We start from the raw sequence: 20,494 nt of genomic DNA, 5'->3' as shown, positions 1-20,494 counted from the left end.
ACTTCCTTCTCCTACTCTTCTGTAGAGGAGAGAATATAAATCTGCCTGGTAGACTATTCTCTTTTATTGAAAATCAAGATGAGGAAATGCAGGTAAGAATCTCTCACCAGATGCAGTGGGTGAACTATTGTTTATGGTGCAGAAAATGAGTAGGTTTCTGTCCTCCGTTTGATTTTTCGCAATCATCCCAGTTCCTTTACAATACACTAGGTCAGAGTTTCCCAAACCCTGGGGTACCCTACCACAAAATGAATAACATTGAATCACACAGTTAAGAAAGTTATTCTCTTTTAATTTCTACTTTACTCTTCTGATCACATCAAGGAGAAAGCCTCGGTTTGGGGCTAGTCTTTAATGTCTCTCTAAAACTTGCTAATTCCCCCTTTTTAACCCAAATCACTCAGGTTGCGCGTTCAGATCTAGGCAGGCAATGGCATTTAACTGGGACTCAATGACATTTCATCGTTTTAATTATTATAAATGTGCATTTTCTTCCACCTTCAAATATTAGCATGTAAAACTGGTTTTCCATTTACAGAAGTATTTTTTAAGTTTTCTTTTAAAATAAATAATTTCAATAAAAAGTGATTTGACGTTTAAAAAAAAGTATGTGACTATGTCAAAAGGCATAAAGATGGGATGCAAACGACTGAGTTTAGGAAAACATTTGTCAGAGCATTTGGTCAATAAAGAACTGGCAGACCACATTGCCTAGCATGTTCTTCTTTGGCTTTAGTTTGGGTCAGGGTGGGAACCATCTGACTCCTGGTTCTTTCATGAGATGTGCTTACAAAAAAGAAGAAAGAAGAACATTACATTTCCCCATTAGTCACAGATGGTCCACACTTCCTGGATCATGCATGGGTGAGTATGGAGCAAGCTCCCATGGGTGCCCCATGTTACAACATCAGAGAAGCTCTAGGGCAGGAGGCAAGAGGTACATGGCAGGGTTTTGAGGAGAGATACTGCCAGGTAGCATCCACCTGAATCTGGTAAGACTCAGCTTAAGGTAGTGCTGAGAACATTCAAAGCAACACCCAAGAGGTATCCAACATAAAACCATTATCAACCATTTGATGTACATCTGCCCAAACACAAATTTTTAAGAATATCATTCACTTATAATCCCATTCAACAGATAATTATGGAGCATCAACCACATGCCAGTCACTGTGTCAGATGCAAGGGATAGAACAGTGAGAAGATATGTAAGTTCCTTGCTCTCTGAAAGCTATTTGGGGGAGGTGGGTATTAAATAAATCATTATAAAATAATTACAGAATTACAATTGTGATAATCGTTGCAAAGGAGGAGAGTAGGATGACAAACTTTCTGCTAGTGAGAATCAAGGAAGGCTTCCCTGAGGAAGTGGCATTTTAGAAAGCTCAAATTTGCAGAGGAGGAGGTGAAAAAGCAAAGCGGGAAGGAAGAAAGTAACTAGGAAGAGAGGAAGGGGAAGAGAGTGTGTTGCCAGGAAGAAGAGCAGGAACAAATAAATACCTTACGGCAGGCAAACTTACACTGTCCGAAGAGTAAAGAGAAAGCCAGTGGGTCTGGAGTGTGGTGGGTGAGGAGGAGATGTGGGCGCAAGCCAAGGCAGGAGAGGTGGACACCAGCCAGATCACACAGGGCTTGGCAGGTCGGAAGAGGGATTTGATTTTATCCTAAGGCCAATGGGAACCTCCTGAAGGGTTTTGAATAGGGGAACAATATGATCTGATTATCATGTTTGCTTTTTTCCATAATCAGAAATCAAGATGTACTTGGAAACGCAAGCAGCAGACGCTCGTAAATATCACACAGGTATTAAAAAAGAGTGAGGCCGTAATCAGGAGTGTTGATGGGTGGGAGTGGGGCGGGAGTGGCCTGCAGTCTGGAGACGCATGCATAATTCACCTTTTTTAAAAATTTCTTTTCCCACTCCGCCCCCTAGTTCACTTTTTGTTTATTTTCAAAAGACTAGACGTTGACGTCTGATTTGATGCCAAGGTAGCATTTGGGTGAGCCAGGATGAAATCCCCATTTAAAACTCTCCCCCTTCTTTAAAAGTTTCAAAAGAAATTTTCTCCTCAAGACTAAGGGTATATGTGGGCGGTGTTGGGGACCACCCACAGGGTGTGATTTGAGAGGTGCTGGGTCTGTTCAGGGTCAACTTTCTCTGTCCTCCACTAGTGCCTAAAATTCTGCCATACAACTCTATTCGGCTGAATTTTCAGTTGCCAAATATGCTAGGAAAGAGTAACCCACTGGATCTCTCCTGCCTTCTGGGAATGAACTGGTTTGATGGTGTTTTCTCAGGGATTGTTCAAAATGTTTGAAGCTTTTTGAGATCACTGACCACACAGGGGTGTGGAGAGGCCAAGAGACTGGATAGACTATAAATAGCGAGAGCCGGAGGAGCCCAGTCTCCTCTTGTGACATCATTATTTTGTCTTGGCTTAGCCCTGGGATCAGCTGGTGTGTACAATATAGATATATGTATAAACATGTTTGGATTTATACAGCAGAGACATATGGGTGTACTTATGGCATGTATATGACTTTATAAAGTGAAAAGAAATAATAATAAGGAACACGGGCCCTGGGATGAGACCAACCTGCGTGCAGATCACAAGCTTTGTAACTCTGGGAAAGTTATAGTACTTTATGCAGTGTTTGGGAGAATTCAATGAGATAATCTGTTTAAAGTGTTAGCCCTGGCCTGGCCTGTGGCATACAGCAAGTGCTCCATATGTGTGTGCATCCTTATGCAAGCTTGTGTATATATGTGCACACAGGTGCAGATATGGGGACGTAAGGGAGAGAGGCTGTGTTTCAGAACAAGAGAGGGAAGGAGAGAGTGTTATCAACTCCTGCAGCAGGAGTTCCAGCGTTGGAGTGGCCCTTTCTAGGGTGTGAGGGGACTAGAGGACACGGAAGAGACCAGCTCAGCTTTACTAAATGGAAAGCAGTAAAGGGCCTCAAACCACAGGGGGCTTTCTTGGGGGCACAGAGTGAAGAGTGGGATTTAATTGAAGGAGACAGGCAAGCAGAACAGGATGTGATGTCGTTGAAGCTCAAAAGGGAGATTTAAAAAATGAGTTGAAAGTGGTCTCTGAAATTGACATGTATCCAAATTAAGCCTCAGTGCTCAGAAGACAGATATTAATAACTTCCTCTGTTTCAGCCTAAAGTTCTCCCTTGTTTTGAACTTTGTGCATGTTTGATTTTTCAGAAGTGACATGGAAGAACTTTGAAAAACCTAAACCACCACAATGTTTTCAGGCCTCTTGGTCCCCTCTTAAAATTTTCCCATGGAGTTGTATCTAAGTGCTTTCTGCATAATAAAGAACTGTCATCCTTATGTTGAGAGAGAAAACATAGTATAAAAAAAAAAAAGGAACACCTGATTCTAGTCCCAGTTCTGCCCCTAACTCACTGGACAACTTCAAAGAATCTCTTGATCTTTCCAAACTCAGCTGCTTCATTGAGCGGTCGTTTTGGTCATTATCTTGTGACTTCCTGTCATCCTAGATCAGGCTTAGGTCCTTTGAATCATCTCTTCTCCTCCTAAAGTTATATCACTCCATGACACAGTAGCTAAGAGCACAGACCACCTGCCTCTGCCAGCTGTGACTCCGGGATGAGTGACCTGCCTTCGCTGTGTCTCAGGTTTCCTCTTCTGTAGAACGAAGGTAAGAGGAGTTTAGTGTATCCTCTGTCATTAAGAGGGTGAAATGGGTTAATAGGTAAGGTATATAGAAAATAGTGCTTGGCATAGACAAGTGCTAGCCTGGTGTTATGTAAGATTATTATTATTTACTTACTCAATTGGATACCTCTGTAATTTTACATGAAATGTGTTATTGATAAACCAAAGAAATAGAACTATAGGCATTATTTGTGGATATGAAATACAGTGAATACAGGTGGGAGGAGAGCTGGGGACCACTGCTTTTTCCTTTTTTAAAAAAAGTTCTTCTGTGCTTGGATTTTTCAAGTATGCGTATGTACACAACACTATTTTTTGAGTTTAAAGAAGATTGAGCAAAAAGATCACTAAAGCCCCTGCCGTCTCTAAATTCAGGGATTGACTATGATTTTTAAGGAGCAATATTTTCTAGGTGGCCAGCTTGTCCTTGTTATCGTAACTACCATTAATACGTTTGACCTTCCCAGGAAATCCTTACAAAGGTTTAAAATAAACACAATCCCTTTGGTGTGTTTATAATGGAGGAGGTTTCAGCTCCTTGGATGGAATAGAAAATGGGAAAGGTAAAAATATCAGCTTTGTAAATACTTGGCCTTAGGGGCTGACTTCTGTTTTGCCTCTTACAATCTTTTCCCAGAAATCAGTTCAGTTTCCTAAAGGAAGGATCAGTAACCCAGAGTCAACTCAAAAAAAAAACCAAAAGCGTTGCTGGTAGGCAGCAGCCTGGCGGTGAAAGCGTTAACAGGGCAGGGTAAGGCGATCCCTTCAAATGAGTAAGACTGAGTTGTTAAAGTTTTCAAAGCAGTAGTAGCAGCAGCGGCCACACTTGGGGAAAAGGAAGCCGGTTGGCGGGAGCAGCCTGCCCTGCTCAGCGGAGGAGGGGCTGAGCGAACTCAGCAGAGGTTCCAAGCACAAGGTTAGTGGCCCCCACGCACCTTCCCAGCCTGCCACGCTGATGTCTTCGGAGAGGAGTCTTAGGGAGGCAAGACGCCATCTCTCATCCTCCCATGTCATGTCTGCCCTGCTTACTAGTTCCTAGTTGGGTCACTCGCCCTCCTGCCAAACCTCTTGGGCTGCCGTGGCGTTCACTGGAGCCTTGGCACTTGGGAGGGACAACTGACTTCTTCCCAGGAGACTTTTCTAAACTGGAGACTTCTTTTCGTACGTTCCAAAGGAAACTTGTTTCTGGAACAAGGGTTGTTTTCATACCACACACATATACACACGCATAGACACACACACACACACACACACACACACACACACACACACACAGACCCCTACCTGTACGCCGCTCTAAGTTGGTTTCTACAGGTTGTGACCACAGTGCAGAATTCCTATCTGCTTCACTTGAAACTGAAAACAATTGTCAAAGTAACTGAACAGGCTGCACGACTTTACCTTGTGGGAGGTAATATTGTCTCTGAGCCTAAGGTAATCAGAGTGAGGAGGCAAAAGAAAAAAAAAAAGAGAAGAGAAAGAGCTTCCAACTACTTTGGCCTGTAGCTAAGGCAAAACAATTTTTTGAAAATGGGTTTCTAACAGAAATTTTTCTTATACATTGCTGGAACAAAATAGTGGGGGGAGACATATTGTGAAGGAAATAATGCTACATCTGCATGAGATTCAGGTAAACTTCCTTCTCTAAACTTATCGGCGTGTGATGCAGGTAATAGATAAATTTAAACCTGGGGAAGGAAGGGGGAGTAGAGAGCCTTGCAGATGCTGCATTCTGAGGGGGCTTTGATTTAAGAGTTGAGACTAACTGTCCGGTGCTCTCGCCAGGCAGGGTAAAGGACCCCTTCCCGCCCTGGCTGGTGGAGAGGAGAGAGTAGCCGCTTCTACAGGCTGGTTTGGTTGCCCTGCTCTCGCATCCGCACGGGCAACGAGCAGTCAGTCCTCTGCGGAATGTTCCCGGTGATCCTTAGAGCAGGCACGAGTTGAGTCTCATACCTGCTAGCACTGAATCAGAATGAGTCATGCGGAACTTGGGTGCCGGAACAAAGTACTTGCAAACTGCCTTATGAGACACTGCCTCCATGTAGGTGGGATATACCTCGCAGAGCAGTCACATTTTTTTCCTCCCTCCCTTTCTCCTTCAAGCAGGCAGGAATTCTGACGCTCTCAAGAGACGCGGGCTCTGCCCCCTTGTCTGAGCTGACCCTACAATGTGGACCCTGCTCCTCCAGATCGGGACTGGAGTTCTGAAATAAAATGGATGATTTGACACTACTTGATCTTCTCGAGTGCCCTGTGTGCTTTGAAAAGCTCGATGTCACGGCCAAAGTTCTCCCTTGCCAGCACACCTTCTGCAAACCATGTCTACAGAGGGTTTTCAAGGCCCACAAGGAGCTGAGGTGCCCGGAATGCAGGACCCTGGTGTTTTGCAGCATCGAGGCGCTGCCGGCCAACCTGCTGCTAGTGCGACTTCTGGATGGCGTGCGCTCGGGGCCAAGCCCCGGGAGAGGGGGTTCCTTCCGCAGGCCCGGCGGGCTGACCTTGCCGGACGGCAGGAAAAGCAGGACCAACTCCAGAGGTCTGCAGGCCAGCCCTTTCCGGCTGGTGCCCAACATCAGAATCCACATGGACGGGGTAAGAAAGATCTTCCTTGTTAATATCATGTCACTTGGAGGTTGGATTTGCATATACCGAGAGCTAGGGATTATCGTCTTTTAGTTAGCTTTCCAAGTGCTGCCGGTGATTCCCAGGGATAAGTTTCTGTGGGCAGTGGTCATTTTACTGAAACAAGGTGGAATCCCGAGCCTATCTAATTCATCTAAGAATTCTCCTTAGAACCGTTAAAGCTTCCTTAGGCTCTCCTTACTTCTTGTCCAGGAGGTAGGAGAACGAGGAAAGCCTTTTAGATTATTTTTGGTCTTTCGCTTCTACTGTTCTGCGGCAAACCAGCGCGTGGGAAATGCGTGAAGGGTGGGAAAAAGAGAGAAAACAAATCCAAATGCTTGCTGCTTTTGAGATCTCTGAGAGTTTCCAAACGCCAGGTTTCGTTTGAATTTTACCCAAATCCGTCTTCCCACCCCTAGTCATAAAGCACTTTTATGACAATGCCCATTCATAATCTATTCGAAGCTATCGAGTTACTTGACGCCCAGGATAGCGCCAGAGGGAAGCGTCTATGTGGGTGGACGGATTGATAGCAAAGGCTGGGCTGTGGAGTACAACAGATATGTATAGGGGCGCTGCAGATATGTCTCATTTTGCAAAATGGATAAGACACACAAAAAACACACAGCAGAGGCTGCAACTAAAAAAACCAAACAGACCCAGGCGAACTGCACAGGAGATCGCCCAGTAATGCTTTTCATGTCTGGATAACGCGAATCCCTCAGTCCGGCCCTGCAAGTACACCCCGAGGACTTTATCTGACCTGGCGGTGAGCCCTGTGGCAGGATGCAGTGTAAGGGCACATCTCGAGAGAAGGACACGGTCCTTGGGAGGCTGGCAGGATTATTTGCACTGTCACCCCTGGAGTCAGTGTGCCAAAGTGGACACAGAGAGCTGCCGCTTGGGTCATTGGCATACTTAGAAAATCAAAGCTGCATTCTTTGAAGTCTTACCTAAAGCAAACTTTAATACAGGCAGGAGGGACTCCCGACTCCTTGCTCTGAAGAGTGTGTGGGAGGGTCTTGCATAGACTTCTTCCCCACTCAGAAGTGGCTCGTGATATGCATTTGGAACAACTTTCTGAAATTTTCCTTCCAAGAGCTCATCCCTTCCTGGATTCACTGCACCTTTAAGCCACCCACGTGGCAGGGGCATGTGTAAACGTTCAAAAATCGGGAGTGGGAAGAAGCAGGACACTGCTATTTCTGCACTGCAGACTCTATCGCTGTTGTGCTTGCGTGTGTGAACACATTCCAGAAAAAGGCTCGGCACTCCTCTTTAAGTCTCCCCATTAGCCCTGGTCTAGTCATCAATCAGAATCCATGGGCCTGGGAATGGCGACGTGGGGGTGGGGAAGCAAATTTATCTCAAACCTGCCTTGTTTACACAGAAAAGGGCTCTGTCTCTGGGTCAGCAAATCCCCCTTGAATTCCTAAGACCCAGCGGCCTCTCCCCTCCCCCACCTGCCTTCCAGCAGAGTGTCCTCACTCAGTAAGGAAACGGTGTGGACTGGGAGGAGGCAAGTCCCTTATTAGCTTCAAATGTTTTTGTTCAGGTTCTCATCTTTTTCGACGTGGCTGTGTTGCTAAGAAAAGGTAGCAACGAATGGATCCACAGCTACCGAGTTTTGGAACCATACAGGATTCCCAGGGCCCTTCTGTCACAGGGAATTGAGACAACAGCTCATTATATGTAGGAGACAGCCATGAGTATAGTGGGTGCCCCTGGAACTCTGCCACAGGGACTTGTAACACCAGAGTGAGGTGCCAGTGATGTGTCTGTGCCCATCCTCCACGCTGCTCGGGGCCAAGTCCTACCAACGAGGCTGAGACACAGACCCAAGCCTTTACGGGCTCCTGCTTTCAGGAAAGACCTAGGTTAGAAAGATGCTCTGCAAGACAGCGGAGCTGGCAGCCACCACCTCACCCCCCTGCCCTGTTTCCTTCATTTCTTAAGCGATTCTTTCTTATAGTGGCTCCTCTCATCCCTTTTGCCTCTCTCAATAGGGATACGAACAAACCTGTTCCTGGATATAAACACGGTTGATATTCTGTAACCCGTCTCTGCTCCCCAAAATATAGCTGTCTTTTCTGCAAGTGTGGAAGCAAGCGAGCATCCCTCGGTTAAGAGAACTGGGCATCGTCTGGATGCCGCACTCTGTTCTGGGACTCAGAGCAGTGAGCTTGGACCCTCAGTCAAATCCTCCTGAGTTACTTGCCCTCTCTGCCTTGGTTTAGCCAATCTAGTGAAATAATACTTGAAATAATACTTACTCCCCACCTTCCTCCAGGATAGTGTGAAAATAGTCATCGCAACATACTCCTATCACCTTAGAAAACATCTGCTATGTAAATGCAAAGCATCATCATCATTAATTTAAACTTGCTGTATGACTTTGAGTAAGCCACTTAAGTTTGCTGGGTCTCAATTTAAAATTCTGTAAAATGGGAAGACGTATTGTAAAAACACCCATTGTGAGGCTTAACTAATTAGTGTTTGTAAGGGACTTTGTGAGCCTTAGATGAAAGGCATTTGGAAGATCATTATTATAGTGAACGTTATTATTGACTGTTTATTGTGCCCTGCCATGCATGAGACATGCTGCAAAACATAGAAGGAGTTACAACCCTTGCAGCAGAGTGTAATAGGTATTATTATTGAAGTTGATTCTATGATGGGTTCAGGACAGGATAATACTAAGTATAAAGTACCCCCTAAGAGGGCATAAATAACCTGTTGTCGCAGGGTACCATTTTGTAAAACACCTCTTTCAGAGGACTTGCTGATAACCTGGCACTCTACAAGAGTTCATTTAACTTCCTATCCATGAGTTTTTTAAGCCCAAAGTCTGCTCTGCTCACCTAGGTTCATCTAAAAAACAAGCTCATCGAGATCCTTTTGTTAGCTTAAAGAGGCCTGATGCATCTTGTGCCAGCCAGTATGCTAGGGTGGAACCAATAGTCACACCTCGTGGTGCCAGCCCAATAGACAGAAAAAAACAGCCCATTGTGCCGACATGTCTAAAACCCTCCCAAGCTGATTGTGTAAAAAGAAAACTTGAGAAACAACTGTAGGTTTCTACAGTATGCAATTATTTCAAACCAACAGGCGAGATCACCAGACTCCTGGCAGGTCTCCGGTCATGCAGAGCCCACTGGCTCTTATTCTTTCCCATCCTGTAGTTAAACCAACGGAATTTTGCAAGCCTCCGAAAAGATTCTGGGTTCCTGAATAGCCGATCTCTCTTCCTCTTCATTCTGTTACATTTTAATGGCGTCTCTCAATGAGGACAGACAGTACAGCAGAGAAGTTAAGCATTTGCTGGCTTAGATTTGAGAAATATCAAAATTCAAATCCTGATTCTGTCCCTCAACAGTTGTGTACTTGGGGGGTGAGTCAGTTAAATTCCTCATCTGCACATTGGAGATAATAGCAGTGCCTACCTCAGAGGGTCGTTGTGAGAAATAACTGAGATGATTCATGTCACTTAGCTCTTAGCACAGTGACTGGCTCATATTAAGTTCTCAATAAGTGTGAACTGTGGTTGTTACTGAAGTGACTCAACACTTTCTACTCTAAATTACATGCCCCCTTTCACCCCCTTGTTAATCAAGTGCCATCTAGGTCCTCAGTACCTTGATTTCTGGCTGTTTTATTCACCTCCAACTGATCCATGGCCATGATTCAGACATGCGATCCTCCCCAGCACGTGCTAGGAGTTGATTCCAGGAGAAAGCTCCCTAACCAACTTCACTTCCCCAAAGAGCAAGTTCAAAGGTAAAGCATACACAGGGCAAGAACCCTGTCCACCTCCCAGCAACATCGATTCTTCGTTAACTCTTCTATCTTTCCCCTTCTCCTGCTTCTCACTCTAGTCCCCAACACGAATGTCGCCACCCTGCGTCTCGCAAGGCTGGACTTTGTCCCTACGTTGCTAAGTATTGTACCAATTACACACATTTCTGCCTTACTCGCCCCTTATCAGCGAGAACACACCTGTCACCTCCAGCACACAGACCAGGTGGCTTTGTCCTAGAAACTTTTCAGCCGGTGTCGCAAGCAACTGAGGGAGAAAAATGAGGTCAGAAAGCACATCAGGGAATTGAGGTTGGGTAGAAACCAGAAGGCCGTCCAGCCCCATTCCTAGGTCTCAGATGTTATGTCCTGAGACAGAGCTGTGATACAGATGGTGGTTTTGCTAAACTTGTAAGGGGATTAAAATCATCCCAGGCCCCTGAAAACAGCAGGCAGGTGCCACCTGGGACAGTAAGGACCATATGTGGCAGGTGGAGGAAGCCATAAAGGTAGGGGCTGAGGTTGAGAAGTCATGAGACCCAGATGGTTCTCCAGCTTCACACACATTTGCAAACATTTTTAAAAACCACATGGCCCCAAACTGGCACTGCCCCCAACCTCTCTTGGTGCACCTTCTTCCTAGTTACAATCCCCTGCCTTTTATCGCTCACTGATTTATGGTCTAATGGAGTTGGGTTTGTGCTGGGATTCAATCATTTGTTCGCTGTGAGGCCTTAGGCAAGTCACTTAACCTCTCTGATCCTTAGTTTCCATATGTGTATAGTGGAGATAATAATGGTGTACATATATTTTATCATAAGGCTATTGTGAGATTAAAACGAGATAATATATGTAAAGAGCTTGGTACATAATAAGTGCTAAAAATGTTAGCAACAGTATAAATAACAAGAGAGTAACAACAGAGGGGGGAAAGACTGCTGGCATTGGAGTTCTTTGCACACACACACAAATAGGCAGAGATCCCTATTAAAAAATTAAGCGCAGGGGATTGCAAAAGGAAAGGGAGTTCTCAAAAAAGACAAAGCTATCATTATGGAACACAGATCAGTAGTTGCCAGGGGATATAGGTTGGGGGAGGACGTGGCTACACAGGGCAGCACGAGGGGGCTTCACGGGGTGCCAGAACTGTTCTGCATCCTGACTGTGCAGTAGTTATATGAATCTCTACATGTGTCAAAATTCATAGAAATATACACCATGAGAAAAACGTCAATTTTGCCAAATGGTAATTTTTTAAAACAATATTTTAAAAAAAGTAAATGAGCTCTTATACATTTCTTTTAGTCTCTGCCTGATTTTCACCTGTCCCCTCTGCTTTCCTTTCATCTCTACATGTATTGGGTCAACGTTATTTCTGAGAAAGACTTTGCCATGATTTAAATGATCGTGGTAATTCCTGCAAGTGAGCTTCTCCCTGTTTCAGCCAGCCATTCTGTTACCCACTTCGGTTTTCTTACCAGTTAAAGGTGTCTGGCCAAACAGTGGCCAAACACAACAGCTCATTGCCCACAGGATGGCCTAAGTTCTGAGGCAGGTGGGTGCGGCACGGAGTTTTTCTTACTCAACCTCAATTATCCACCACAGACACCGGGGACATATTACCCAAGGAGTTAGCCAATGCATACTTTTGTGTTGTTTTTGTTTTCTCTTAGGAAACGGAACCCGCCCACATGTCCATGTCCTTTCATACTATAAAGAGATTTTGAAGAGAAGGAAAGTGCCTGCTTAGCCCTTGACTCTTGAAAAGGATCCTTATTTGGCCCATTTCACACACCATTACATTGCTTTGGGCTTAGCTAGGACCAGTTCCCAGACAGGTTGAGCATTCCTGATCTGCAAATCTGAAATCCAAAATGCTCCATAATCTGAAACTTTTTGAGTGCTGACAGGATGTTCAAAAGAAATGTTTATTGGAGCATTTTATCTTTTTGGGTTTTTATCTTTTTTGTTTTAACTCTCTAATCAGATGCCTTGATCATTGGAGCATTCTAAATTTCAGATTTTGTATTTTCAAATTTGGGATGCACAACCAGTATGTATTCTGCAGATATTCCAAAATCCAAAAAAATGGTGAACCAATCCCTTTTGTAACAACCTGGATGGAACTAGAGACCGTTCTTCTAAGTGAAGTATGGCAATAATGGAAAAACAAACACCACATGTACTCGCTGTTAAATTAGAATTAATTGATCAACACCCATGTGCACATATGGTAGTAAAACTCAACAAAACAAACTAGGTGGGAAGGGGAAGGAGGGGACAGAAAAATTTATACCTAATGGGTACAGTGCACACTACCTTGGTGATGGGCACACTTATAACTTTTGACTCAAACTGCACAAAAGCAAACCATGTAATCAAATCATTTGTACCCCCGTAATATTTTGAAATTAAAAAAAAATTCTAAAATCCAAAAAAATCTGAAATCCAAAACTTTTCTGGTCTCAACCATTTCTGGTAAGGGAGACTCAATCTGTACAACTTTACTCAATTTCTTTTCCCATTTTATTTTATTTTATTTTTTAGAGACAGGGTCTTTCTGTGTTGCCCAGGCTAGACTGCAGTGGCTATTCATAGGCATGACCATCGTACACTATAGCTTTGAATTCCTGGGCTCAAGCGATCCCCCTGCCTCTCCAGTAGCTGGGACTAAGGCATGTGCCACCACACTTGGCTCTCCCTTTCTTTCTCATTCTTTTTATTCTTCTTTGTACTTTAGACCAGCCTTTCACATGGTATATTCTATAAGCTCTTAATGGATGTTCTGCAAAGTGCCAGGGTCAAACAAACCTGAGATTAAAACAAAGCTAAACATTTTTTCTTTGCTGCAGGACTTTTCAGAACTTCTAGTATGCTAAAGAATTGTGAATCTCTATGTGGAAGATTATAATAATAAATGTTTCCCAAATTTCTATGATGTTGGCAACCCCCTTCTCCACCCTTTTATTAGCACCTTAGTAATATTAATTGCCCATGGAACAAAAGTTACGAAATACTATCTCAGACTCAATATGCTCAGTCTTAATGCAAAAGATATTTTTAGAAAAGTGTTTGAAACTCACTATCACCACCCTCTGCAGTAGTTATTTAGTTCCTACCAGTTTCCAGCTATAGGTACTATGGTGACCTACACAGCAAAGTAAAGATTCTCACCTTCCCAATGCAAAAACCAACTCAGACTAGTGGTAAACCAACCAGTCACTATACATGTATACAAACATACATATACACTAGACATGTATATTTACATATTAAAATCAGGGATATTGATATTGATTTTAAGATATTTTCATTTTAATATGTATTATCTATTTCTTTATAGCTCTTAGGGGAAGAAAGAGCATGTTAGATGCTCACTGTAAGATGCATCCAATTTTTGAAATGTTAAGATGTGAAAAAATAGTGTCTTACTAAAGACTACATATTGTCTTACTCCATTTATATAAAATTCTAGAGAAGACAAAATTGTAAACCACAGTGATTTGGGGATAATGGAAATGTTTTATGCAATGATATATAGGCTGATCAAAATTCATCATATAGACACTTAAAATGGCTACATTTTTGTATGTTAATTATAACTCAATAAAGTGATTAAGACAAAGAAGTCTTAGACTCACCAAATGATGGCGTATGAGAATGTCAGGTGGTAAAGTGGTTCATTTTGAGGGAAATGAAGCTTAGTCAATATAAATAAACTTCCTAGAAAAAACAGGAGTTTTAAGGTTCAGGAAGGATGTGGTCAAGGGATGAAAATGTGGGGGATATGGGTCTGGGAAAGGCAGGAGAGGGCAGGGATATCTTGAATTAGAATGGAAGCTGGAGAGGAAGGAGAAGGAAACAGATGGAGAAGAGACAGAATGACTAGATACTTGCCTTCCTTATCAGGGCGACTAGATTCCACTAGGAAGGCGCATGCCAAGTGTCCTCTGTAATAAAGTCTGTCCAGCAGCCGTCATGCCAAACTGGCTGCATGCCATCATGTGGCCTATCGGCTGTATCTACAGCAACTTGATGGATTCAGTGCAGCCAAACAAGGTATCTCTGCTCCAAGTGGGGGTTTGAGCTTACTGGGTAACTGAGGAGCAGCCTTCATGTTGGTGGCAGACAGAGCCATTCCTTTCCATTGAAATGGTCAGGTTACCTGATAACCCTAGCACATATGAACGCCAGCCAGAGGATCCAAAGCAAGTGGTAGAACACAGGCAAGCAGAGACTGGTCCATGCACCATGAGCAGCTTCCTGCAGTTTGGGTCTGTGTCAGCCCCCAGGGTCACACTGTTCCAACTGTTCCAGATCCCAGCTCAGAAGCCAGAGCACTCAACAAACTGTCCCTAAGCTCCTGCTGTGTGCCAAGCTCTGTCTTGAAAGTTCACACTGGGGACACTCTCGGGCTCAGACTCCAGGACTCAAACAGCTGGGTTCGTCTCGGATCTCTGTCATTTCTCCAATCTTTTCCCCGAGCACAAAGAGAACAAGAAACTCATCACTCAATACTGGGCCCAAAGCACCCATCCCACAGCCCGGCCTGTGTTAGGAAGCCTGAAATGTTTTTCAGATGGAAGAGTAAGTAAATAAACATACTCGTGACTGTGGTAGGCTTCGTGGAATCACAAAATAACTCCCCGTGATGCAGAAATAAAGCCTTCATGAGTTGAGCCATTACAGAGCTATGCGGGGCATGAGCAGCACCCTATATTAGGTGTAAAGTCATGTGGTGACTGAAATATGCTTGATGTACATCACCTTATTAATGCCTTTTTGGGTGACAAATATGACTCAGGAAAACACAGTGGGCCAGGTTCGAAATCACTTAGCTCGTGAACTGCTGCCCCTAAGAAGATAGTAAACGCCACTCCATATACAGCTAAAGTCCCGCGTCATGCACCACCTCTCACATGCTCTTTTGATCTTGGGAGAAACACTTTATCTTCAGTTAACTGACACTTAGTCACAGGGATCCCAGTGACAGAAAGGAAGAGGCTCTAAAAGAATGTGCCACTGAGTTTATGAGCTGAACCGTCCTGGCCTCCAATATGAAGGGAAAGCAGCATTTCAGGTAGGAATGTGGCCCCTGTCCTCATGCTGTCCTCATGCTGTCCTCATGCTGTACTCGTGCTGCCAAAGCCCTAATTTTGTCGTTTTTTTCAACAATTATATTTTTTATTGTGGTAAAATATACATAGCATAAGATCTACCATTTTGGCCTTTTCTAAGTGTACCGTTCAGTAGCATTAAGTACAGTCACATTGTTCTGCAAAAATCACCACCATCCATCTCCAGAACTTTCCATCATCCCATACTGAGACACTGTACCCATTAAACAGTAACTCCTCATTCTTTCCTCCTCCGAACCCCTGGCACATATATATATATTTCTAAAATTCTTTCTGAATAAGAGGACTATGTTTTTAGTATCACTTTAAAAATATGCATTCCAATTTTCTGCTGCTTCTGACCTTGGACTTCCAACGAGATCAGTAAACAAGATAATGTTGTGATTCAGAACAAAGGCTCCCCATTCATGTGTACCTGTTGGGTGCTTCTGAGCAAGTTACTTAGTGACTCTGAGCATCGTTGCTATAAAATGGAAAGCGTAAGGCTCACCTCATAGGGTTACTGGAAGGATTTAACGAGATGCTACCTATAAAGTGCGCAGCACAGGCCCTGGCACCAAAGCAGTTCCTAGTCAGGTTAGCTATCTGCTTGTTCTCATCCAGACAGGTTTCTCTTTTAACAAGTTATCACACTCACCACAGTTAGACTGCTATTTCCCTGCAGTGCAGACGTAAGGATGATAATGGTCACGGCATCATTTGGAGGATAAATCAAGATAATTCCTATAAAGCTCTTAGCACAGGGCCAGACACAAAGTAAGCTCAGTGACAGTCAATGTCAGGCACTGTTATTAATATTTCTCATTCAGCAGATAGGTACAAGTTGCCGTTGGTGGGTAAGACCCTTTGCTTGAGCTCCAGTGAAGAACTGAAGCAAATGAGACATGATCCTTGTCCTCAAAGACCTTACGGCCTTTTGGGAGAGACGTCCATGTAAATGAACGATCATGATGCAGTTAATAAATCTTAAAACAAAGGTGTTCACGTGTTAGGAAAGCACAGATAAGGGATTCCACCGACAGAGTAGATGTATGGTGGCCTTACTATGTGTCATTCAGTGGGCTACGCACTTTCACCTACAGAATCTCCTCTAACTCTATGCATAACCCACTGAGACCGGTGCTACTGGTATCTCTACACCTAAAAGGTTTGTGCTCTATAATTGTTAATAAAAGGAGAATATGATCACAGGTCAAAATTTAGAATCCCTCCATTTGTGGAAGCGTTCAGGGAAATTATTGAGATTGTCCTCTTTTAAAATGCAGATGATCTGATTCCTAATTACACAGGCATTAACAGAAACGCATGACGCAGAGGACTGCAAACATCGGAATACAGCGAGAGGCACGTACATTAGGTGGTGGGTCCGACGGCTGGCTTTGCAGTATGTGCGTCTCAGGCGCCATTCACAAGCACAGCACGGAGGGCCAAGAACAGAGCCCAGAGAACTTGGATCATTCACTGTTACCCTTTCCTGAAAGGCTAATAGGAAAACCCTAGCCTGGAGACAGGAGAAATTAGGCAAATAATCCTGGGGCGTCTGAAGCAGAACACTGACCTCAGGGCATCCATCCGTCAGTGTTAGAGAAGGCAAGAATGAAACTGTCCACCTAATCATGAAACTGTCCCCATGTGGCTGACTGCAGCTCCCTCTTAGGTCTCCGTGTAGCCTGTTTTATTGTTTTGTTTGTTTTTTTGATTTTTTATTTCAGAATATTATGGGGGTACAAATGTTTTGGTTACAATAAATTGCTTTTGTACTGTTTGAGTCAAAGTTATAAGTGTGACGATCCCCCACATAGTGTGCATTGTACCTGTTAGGTGTGAATTTACCCATCCCCTCCTCCCCCCTCCCACCTGCTTGATTTCTGATGTAATTTCCATATGTGCACATAAGTGTCGATCAATTAGTCTCAACTTGATGGTGAGTACATGTGGTGTTTGTTTTTCCATTCTTGTGATACTTTACTTAGAAGAATGGGCTTCAGCTCCACACACGTAGCCTTTGTTCATCCAGGAAGTCAGCCATTGGTCCCAAACTTGGGATGGGCTTTGGTTCCTCCGCAGCTTCCCAGAGTCCTCCATGCTACCCTCCGGCTTCCACAGTACGTATCAGACTGTACAGTGTTGTCTGTTTATGTCTCTTTGCTACTGGAATACAACTCCATGGGTAAGGACGTGTCTTGTCCCCCTCTGTACCTGGCATAGTGCCTGAAATGCAATCAGCATTCACTAAATAATTATGGAATGCATAATATTCACCATATTGCAAGAAATTGCAGTTAGATCAACAGGCCTCATGGCTGAGGAGCTCCTAGTCTTCCCCTGAGACTAAAGGAAAGGAGACGTACCAGCCATTTTGTCCCCAGGATCCCTTCCAGCCCCTGTCTTGTTGCTGAGGGTGTTTCTTGACTTAAGGCCAGGTGTGTTAGAAATGGCACGTAGGTGCTTGCAGGGGATTCAGAGATAATTGGGAAGTGAAAAAAGAAGTCAAACCAGAATGGAGCCAGATACCAAGGAGAACGCCAACTGACTGGCATGTTGAAGCCTTCTGAGCAGGTCGCCCTGGTTTTTGCAGAATTAAGAATGATATTGCTGTACACATTAAAGTACTTTAATTGGTTGCCAAGGCAATGTAGCAGAATCACGGGGCAGAGAGCAGGAATAGAGCTCTGCAGGGCTGTGTTCGGGAAAGGTGTTCTTCTGTGATATTAACCGACTGCCTGGATATGAGGAAGGCAAGGCGGCAATAAATCTTATCTGGGACTTTTGCTAAATAAACAGGAATGGCAGACAAATGGAGGGGCAGAAGAAAAAACTTCCCTTTCCAGCACTCTGGAAAAGCAGGACAGGTAATCTTCTGGATTCCAGATTTCTCCTTGGAGTGGTGAATTCCCATGGATGAGGGAACTCCAAGTAGATTGGTTCCATGCTTAAAGAAAGGAGGAATCGAGGGAGAGAAGAATGGAAGAAGACAGCAGTGTTCTCTTCCTCTAGAGAGATTACAAAAGAGATCCAGGGTGCAAGAGCTTACATTTTAACAGGGAAAAAAAATTTCCCATCCCCTGCCTCTTGCTTTTCTTTGTAAGGGAAAGGAAAAGAATTTGCAATTAAATACATTTTTATTGCCTTATTATTGTTTTCTGAAGTTTTGAAACAATAGGATTTTTTCACGACCATCAAGCTTTGTGGTTGAGGCATGTCCCTGGTTTCTTACCTTCCTCTATTCCAGTTGCTATCCCAAGATCTGGAGAATGGAGCCAAGTTAACCAAGTAGAGAGATTGTTCTGATTGCCTGGCATGGAGCAGGGCACCAGGAGAGACAGAAGCCAGAGAGGAAGTGGATATAGCTGTGAGTCATCGCCTTAATAACTGCTGCCATCCTGCAGCTCACACCATGTGCCAGGCACTGAGCAAAATAAGCATGGTTTCTTTTAACCCTCCCAGCAATCCTTGGAGGTCCATGGTATTTCCCCCCCACTTTACAGATGAGAAAACTGCTAGGAAGTGACAGAGACAGAACTTGAACCAGATCTGCCTGAATCCAAGGACTAGACTCTAACCAGAGCAGTCAGGGTGACTGAGATCAGTGTGGTGTTCCCCGGAACCTCAGGGACCCCTGCACTAGCTGCTGTTGCTGGTCAGTTCCTACCGGCACTAATGTCACTGTTCTCATGTTGGTGATAAGCTTCCGGGGCACGATTTAACCCACAGCAAACCCAGCTCCATGTTAATGATATGCTGCATCTTCACTGGGTACTGTTTGGTGTGAAAGTTAAGGATTTGAGTAGTAAAAATGAGTCTAGGAGAATAGAGAGGGAGATGAGAGAGGGTGAAGTTGAGTGAGAGGAAAGAGGAGGATGGAGAAGGAGAAAGACAGAAAAGATGCCTGTGAGATCCAGACAGCAGCAACAAAAACCAGTGAAGAAGGAGGGGAAGAGGGGAAAAGTCACTCAGAAATCAAATGTACAAGGGAGGGATATTTGAAAGAGATATTTTATCAGGAGATATGACAAGCTCTGATCCAGAACTGATCTGTTTTTCCTGAAAAGTAAACAGAATCAGGACAAAGTATGTATGTTCTGTTCTTTACAGAAACCTGTCATCTGGGTAGGCAAAATGGTCCTTTATAGGTGGGGAAAAATAGAACCTGAAATTCAGGAAACTCAGCTTCCAATCCTGTCTTAGCTAAAAACCAACCATGTGACATGGAATGTATCCGAGTGCTTAATAAATCTTATCAATGACCATGGCTACGGGAAACGTTTAAATTCTCTAAGTCTCAGGATTCTAGCATCCCAAATTTAAAACTTTCCCTCTTCATATTTTACAGAGGATACAGAAGTATTTGCATTTATGTTTTTAAGAAAAAATATGAATTTAAAGGTTTTCAGATGAGCTCTTACAGGCTTCAAGGGGTTGTGCTAAATATTTGACCTGCAAAAGCTTATTTAATTCACAGAGTAACACTTTTTTACAGGTAAGGAAACTGAGGCTCAGGAGTACTTTGGGCAAGCTACCCATGCCATATTCCTGACCATCATGTTATGCTGGTTCATCTTGCAACACAGTAGCTCTGCCTGCCTTAGGTAAAGAGTGTGCATAGCACATATCTTTTTTTATTTATTAGCATGGCATTAGTAAATTTCTCCCAAGTCATGTTGCCATTGCCAGCTTACATCTTGGCACTCCAGAACTACATAGTGCCAGCCACGTGTGCAGGGACTGAATGAATTCGGTGCATTCAAATCTTCAGTAGGAGGGAGTTTTCTGAGCCTGAACACACCCTATTCCCTGCACCTCTGGAGACCAATATTAGAAAAGTCTCCCTGAAATTGAGGCACACAAAACACATCTGCCCACCCTTCTATGGGAACATACAGCTCTTTGAAGGCAACTCAGGAAGGTTGCATCTTATTTTAATATCTTATTTTCAATCTTATTTTCTCCAGGCTGAAGTACTTCATTTAGTTCACCCGGTGAACTGGTTTCAAGTATTCCTAACCCAGGGAAAAAGATAAAGGAATGGTTAAGAGTGTGGGCTGTGAAGTCATAACAGCTGGTTTCAATACCTCTTGTTAGCTGTATGACTTTGGGTAAGTTAACCTCCCTGAGCCTCAGTCTCTCCATTGGGAATGGGGGTAACATATAACTTACCCCATACATTGGCTCTGAGGATTAATGGACACACTTAAGAACTAGCCCATAAGGCCGGGCACAATGGCTCACGCCTGTAATCCTAGCTCTC

The 20,494-nt window shown here is 43.8% G+C and overlaps 1 protein-coding gene across 1 annotated transcript in view; it reads left to right on the top strand.

The window, feature by feature from the left end:
• Positions 1-5,674: 5,674 nt before the first annotated feature.
• Positions 5,675-20,494, top strand: part of SH3RF2 (SH3 domain containing ring finger 2) — a 99,760-nt gene continuing 84,940 nt past the window's right edge. The window contains exon 1 of the mRNA XM_012658245.1: positions 5,675-6,283. Coding sequence (XP_012513699.1) covers positions 5,906-6,283 — 378 coding nt within the window. The 5' untranslated portion in view covers positions 5,675-5,905. The remainder of the gene's footprint in view (positions 6,284-20,494) is intronic.

The sequence above is a fragment of the Propithecus coquereli genome, unplaced genomic scaffold, assembly GCF_000956105.1.
Source record: "Propithecus coquereli isolate 6110/MARCELLA unplaced genomic scaffold, Pcoq_1.0 Scaffold58, whole genome shotgun sequence".
Lineage (NCBI taxonomy): Eukaryota > Metazoa > Chordata > Mammalia > Primates > Indriidae > Propithecus > Propithecus coquereli.
Note: the sequence above shows the minus strand (reverse complement) of the source record. Positions and strands in the feature narration are given on the sequence as shown.